Below are 6913 nucleotides of genomic sequence, written 5' to 3'. Positions count from 1 at the left end.
TATATATATAAATCGGAAATACATATGTACCTCATTTTTAACTTCCTACAACATACATACATACATATATGTATGTATGTATGTATGTATGTATGTATGTATGTATATAGATATATATATATATATATATATATATATATATAATATATATATATATATAATATATATATATCGGTGCAGCGTGACTGTGGTAAGAAGCTTGCTTCCCAACCACAGGTTTCTTGGTTCAGGCCTACTGCGTGGCCCCTTGGGTCAGTGTCGTCTACCATAGCCACGGGCAGACCAAAGCCTTGTGAGTGTATTTCCTTGGTGACAAATTCCAGTTTTTCCCCCTCGCTTTATACCTTTTTGCAGCATTTGTTTCCAGCGTGGGTGATCATTTGCGATCTTCTCCCTTCTCAGGACGTCCTGATCAAGCGACTTCATATATTTCCGGCTGACGTCCTTCAAACGAACATAAAATCGTCCTCGTGTTCATGTTTTCGTGGCCACTTCCTCATGCAGGAGGCCTCTTGGGATCCCCCCCCCCACCGATATATAGTCAGTAAATATATGCTAACACACGTACGAAGCAAGGAACCTACAAACATTTCCAAGACCAGTCATGTGACTATCCTTTACCAATAAACCCTGTTCAAATCATATACTATTTTGAGCCATGGACTCCCTATAAAATAGGGCAAGCTTCAAACTCTCTCCCTCTCTGTAAATATATGTATTGGCTGTGTGGTAAGCAGCTTATTTCATATCTATATGTATGTCTGTATATATGTATTTATAGGTATATATGCGTGAGTTAGTGTGCGTATATCCCCTGTGGACAGGCGAGATAGTTGTTCATCTTTCGGTGGTGATGGGGAAATATATATATGCACAAAATTTCAAAAACTAGAGTAGTGGGAAGAAATATTTACAGTGATGTGTATGTGACCATGAATTCAAATATGTATAGAGATTAAAGTTTGTTATGCTTTCATATTTAGACGTGTTCTGTATTTTTCGATGAATGAATTTCCCTTATTTAAACGTCCTTGTATAGAAATTGTATCTTTGCACTGGTAGAAGGGGAAAGCTGAAATTTGGTTGGGTGTTACCCGATGTGGATTTACCTTTTTTCATTTCTTGGATAACCGGGTGCAGAGCTCAATATACATCTGCATCATGACAAAGAGTTCGTCGAGTACAGAATTGCAAGAAGAAAATGAGATGACAAAAGAATAAAGAATTATCTGATGAACTGCAGAAACTTACAGTCGTTTCTGCTATCGGATGCAATGGACTGATAGCTGAGTACCGGACTAACACCTTATAGCTTCATCGGAGAGAGCGAGGAAGGAAGAGAGTGAGTGAGAGAGAAAGAAAAAGAGAGAGAGAGAGAGAGAGATAGAGAGAGAGAGAGAGAGGGTATAATACATAAATACAGTGAGCGTTGCCAGATAAAAGTATGTGAATGCAGTCGTTTTGTTGGCTTGTTTTGACGGGTAGTCGGTGGCCACCTCGCTGCACTGGAGTGTTTTCTTTGAATGTTTTCTCTTTTTCCTTTTGCAGGTGCAAATAAGTACTGTCTCGACTCCTAGGATTCACGTGTCGGGTTACCCGATTCCACAGCGTTTCAGTAACCGAAATCGCAACATTCGTCCTCAACAGGATTCAAGTCCGTCACAGGGTTACTCATTTACGACCGAGTGGACTGACACAATAAGAAATGAAGTGTTTTTTCTCAATAACACCACACACTGCCCGGTCCTAGAATCGAAACCATGATTTTGAACTCGTGGGTACAGCTAGCTAACCGCTTGGCCACGCACTCCCGCTCTAGTCTTTATATCTATCAAAGATTCTCTTTTATCTCGAATTTTTCTTAAGATCGTATATCCACTGTATTCTCTGTTTTTACTTTTGAATCGATCAAGATTTCAGAGGAAACATTCCACGGTTACAATTTGGTCGAAGAGATTCCAGTCAAGAACTGAGGAATGGCTCTTAATTTCCAAGCCCTGCATGAATTTATCCTGGGACATTATCTTAGCAGTGTAAATAGAAACATTATTTCCAATCTTGTATTAGTCAGCAATGATATGTTGCGCAGCTGTTGTTAAATTTATCGCTAGTTCTTGAGCATGGTTCTTCAGCCTTGCAATTTTAACAAAGTCTTAGTCATCGTATTATTGGCTATCTTTGACTCTTGAATCGTAGCTCAATCTGCGCCTGCGACATTTGGTTGAAAAATTCTTTACCTTGCAGCCGGCGTAAGGTGTTGTTAATTAGGTAAATCAATCGGAAAAAAAAGTGAAATTGTTAACAGGTTATAAACGTAAGTGCAGCAGTGGTGACTGGTGAGAAACTGAAGAAATGTCGATGTAGCATTCAAACAACTCTGAAATAACAGCCAACCGTGTTAAGAATTGAAAGACCGTATAAAGCGATGTAGTCTTAATAAAAATAACGAAAAAAGATGTTCATGGTTACAATGTAATTTTATTATAAGTCCAATGGACAACAATTGAACAAGGAAATAATAGTTTCTGCCATTAATGTTAAGAAGTAAAATCAAATTACCAATGTTATCAGTTCTCTGTCATATGTTACTGAATAAATTTTGATGAACATAAAAACAATATTACAATCAAACAAAATAAGTTCTCAGAAAAGAACTGGAAACGGAGAAGTAGAAATATCAAGGTTATATATGTGTGTATGAGAGGGAGAGAGAGAGAGATGTATAATGCATAAACACAGTGAGCGTTGCCAGATAAAAGTATGTGAATGCAGTCGTTTTGTTGGCTTGTTTTGACGGGTGGTCGGTGGCCACCTCGCTGCACTGGATTGATTTCTTTGAATGTTTTCTCTTTTTCCTTTTGTAGGTGCAAATAAGTACCGTCTCGACTCCTAGGATTCACGTGTTGGGTTACCCAATTCCACAGCGTTTCAGTAACCGAAATCGCAACATTCGTCCTCAACAGGATTCAAGTCCGTCACAGGGTTACTCATTTACGACCGAGTGGACTGACACAATAAGAAATGAAGTGTTTTTCTCAATAACACCACACACTGCTCGGTCCTGGAATCGAAATTACGATCTTGAACTCGTGATTACTATTACCTAACCCCTAGGCCACGCACCTTCTCTCTAGTATTTATATTTATAAAAAATTCTCTTTTCTCTCGAGTTTTTATAATATTGTATATCCACAATATTTTCTGGCTTTCTTATTCATCAGAATTTCGGAGGAAATATTCTCCAGTTACATTTTGGTAGAATAGATTCCACTCTACAACTGAGGAACGGCTCTTAATTTCAATGCCCTGCGTGATCCTATCATGGGATATTAACTGAAAGTTCATGATTACAATGTATTTCATTATAAGTCTACTCGACAACAATTCAATAAGGAAATAATATTTAACAAAGTCTCAATCATGTATTATTGGCTATCTTTGACTCTTGAATCGTATCTCGATCTGCGTCTGCGACTCCTGGTTGAAATATTCTTTAATTAGCAGCTAGCGTTAGGCGTTTTCCATTATGACTTTTTGTGTGACAAAGCGAGCGGGAAAATGTGAAATTGTTAAAAATTTATAAACGTAAGTGCGCTGGTGATAAGGCAGGAAACTGCCGATATAACAGTCAAAGTTCTCTGAAATAACAGCCAACCGTATTAACAAATGAAAGACCGTACAAAGCAATGTAGTTCTAACAGAAAAAAAAAACAGGATGTTCATGATTATAATGTATTTTATAAAATACAAAACCAAATTATCAATATTATCATTTTTACAGCATTTCAATTATTTCAACGTGAAGAACAAAGAATTAGGAAAGTATTTTTTTCTTTGCAAATTTAATATCTTATAAAAGTTATAATGTAAAATGTAAGTCTCTGATCCGGATATTTGATCTACAGCATTACTTTCTCCTTTGGTACTTGAACTATACGATATCGTGCTTAGAACCAGATGTCGTCGCTCAATTACAATGCAAGGGAATAACAAGTTCTTACAAGAGAATTGGAAAAGAAAAAGTAGAAATCTCAAGGATATATATTTATATATATATATTAATAATAAAAGTAATTCCGCAATTAACTAAAAGATGGATTTGGTAGTAGTCTACCGTCCATTATGGTTTGGAATGCGTGCAACATCTGGTTACTTAATTATTATTATATCGATTAACACTGCAGTATTCCTGAAGTAGATCTAATGGAAATATACCCCAACTGCAGATTGCACCAGGTAGCCCAAACCCCACCAGTGCTTTACACAACACTTCCACACACTAATCGACATATACCTATTAGTCCCAAATATTACATACATGCATTCATATATATATATATATATTTATGTGTGTGTGTGTGCTGTGTGTGTGTATCATATGTACATACATGAGTGTGTGTCTGTATGTGTGTATTTATGCATGCTTATTTGTGTTCCTATATATACATATACCTATATGCGTAAATATATGTGTGAGTGTGGAGAGGATGAAGGAGAGAGAAAGTTAAAGAGTGAGGAGGGGGAACGTAAGAGAAAGGAAGATTTTTACTTCTCAAAGTATAGTTCCTTTGTTAACGTGTTCGATATTGAAGGAATCTGTTTCTTTTTGTTCTTTTCACAATCGGTGCTTCTAGTCTCTTTAGACGCAATCACATGATTAACCAAAAGCATTAATTCTTGCAGCTCAAGTTTCTTTCCGTAGTGTTGTAAAATGTAAGCTAACGCTTGAAGAAACCAAGATCCATCGGTTACATTTCTCCAGGAGTAATATTCCGAGACACTTGAATAAGCTACAAGTACGTCTACCCAAACGGGTATTTTGTGAGTTATGATATCAGTAACGTCTACCTTTTCAGTTTTAATAGCACTGTTCTGACTTGCACCCTCGTCCGTTTTTTTTCCACGACAGGCTTGTATGAAGAATAGTTTTGGTTTACCTTCTAAACCTGGACATTTACCAGGAAGTACCTCCTCCACTAAATCCTCAATAAGTACTTCCTTGTCATTGCCACATATCTTGTCTCCGATTTTACCGTGAGTTGATATAACACAAACAAAGCAGTTGTATTTCCCTCCTTTATTTTGTATTTTCCGTAAGGCTTTTTTCATCTGTTTAACTGATTGATTCTTCAATTCTTCCACTTCAAAATCTAATGATTCCAATGCATTTTTAATTGTTCGTGTATCTTCATCAGCTCCTTCCCGAAAATTCAATTCCTTGAATTTTTCGTTAGTGATTATAACGGCCAGATTACGTTTATTAGGATCCATATCATATCTGGTACTTTCCTCATCAGACCACTTTTCAACATCTTCAGGTGATTTTTCATTAAATAATATACCTTTTAGACATTGTGCCTTTTCGTAGTCCATGACTGATCGGAATATGTATGAATGTCCAGAAATGTATCAGGAGAACAAAAAACCGTTGATTGTTATGAAAGTTGGTTTAAACATTTGACAGCAGTTAAGGAAAGGGAAACGACGATGGATTAGCGCCGTTCTTGTCGTTGTTCAGCACAGGAATAAAAGTGAAATTGAATTGTTTATAGATATCAAGATGGTGTGATTATAGATATCAAGGCAAGTGATTATTCAATAGATATCAATAAATGTAGATTAAAATTGATAAGGTAAAAGATCAACATTTGTTAAACTTACACCTGGGTTTAACCAATATATAACTGGTAATAAACGTAAATAAAATGTCCAGACATAACTTGATAATAAAATAGACAATCCACCGAAAGAGAATTTCACTGAATTTTTAAGTGATACAACAGTCGTTACTCAACACAAGACTACTTCCGCGTTCTATTATACATGTCTGAATATATACGTAAGATATGTTATGCTTTATTAACAACTACTTGTCATTGGTTACCAACGGACCAATGGTCAGCTTACTACAGGTCAGTGAGTTTTCTATGTAGCTTAATGTGTTCAACAACACAAACATTTTTCTGAGAAAACGAGTTTTTTATTGGAAGCTTTTAGTCCGATGCGTATAGCGTTTGCAGATATACATCTTCACATGTATACACACATTCATACATACATTCGTATGTACGTACATTCATATACATACAAGCAGAAGCCATGAATATTTCACGGAATTAATGATAAACTTATTGGGTTATTTCTGAAAACTTTATCCAAATAACGTGAAAGCGTTGGCTGTGTTGTTTCAGTACGGATAAATAGTCACTCATCTGCTACTCATTGAAAGGTGAACGAAACTGGAATACGATGATTACTTAATGCCCTTTACATATACACTTCATATACTTTATGCACAAGATTAGAGACTTATACACAGCACTCATAAAACAAACATTCACTCTTATTTTCCCATAACAATATATGTATATATATATATATATATATATATATATATATATATATTATATATAAGGGCTTAGTAAAATAAATTACTTTGCCACATACTGAACTCATTAGAAATAGCAGCTAAAATCCGCCTAAAATGGTCCCTTTACATACTGAATACTTGGTGAAATTGATTAATATTAATTAATTTTACCCTCAATTGTTGAAATTAATATAATATATATATATATATAATATATTATATATATCGGGACATATGATACAACCGTAATAAAAGGACTTAGTTCAATTAAAAAAAAGATATGCTTTTAACTATCCACTCACCACCACCACCATCAGCACCATCATCACCACCATCATCATCTCTCTCTTTTACTCTCTCCCTACTGTCTCTCTCTCTCTCTCTCTGTTTATCTTTAACCTCACCCTCAGAACCGCCCCTCCTATAAAATTATATTTCTAAATTTCTCTGTCTCACAACCTTCAGCTAACATTTTTAACCACGTGATAAATATTAGGTTCCCCATACCACATGGCGTCATGGGGGCTTCTCCCTCTTTTTCTT

At 35.7% G+C, this 6913-nt stretch overlaps 1 protein-coding gene across 1 annotated transcript; it reads right to left on the bottom strand.

The window, feature by feature from the left end:
• Window positions 1–4382: 4382 nt before the first annotated feature.
• LOC115231467 (caspase-7-like) lies at window positions 4383–5853 on the bottom strand. The gene has a single exon (XM_029801487.2). The coding sequence runs from the start codon at window positions 5371–5373 to the stop codon at window positions 4546–4548; it is 828 nt and encodes a 275-aa protein (XP_029657347.1). The 5' UTR covers window positions 5374–5853; the 3' UTR covers window positions 4383–4545.
• Between the last annotated feature and the right edge of the window lie 1060 nt (window positions 5854–6913).

The sequence above is a fragment of the Octopus sinensis genome, unplaced genomic scaffold (assembly GCF_006345805.1).
Source record: "Octopus sinensis unplaced genomic scaffold, ASM634580v1 Contig18566, whole genome shotgun sequence".
Lineage (NCBI taxonomy): Eukaryota > Metazoa > Mollusca > Cephalopoda > Octopoda > Octopodidae > Octopus > Octopus sinensis.
The sequence above is the reverse complement of the archived record's forward strand: the minus strand, read 5'-3'. Positions and strand labels throughout refer to the sequence as shown.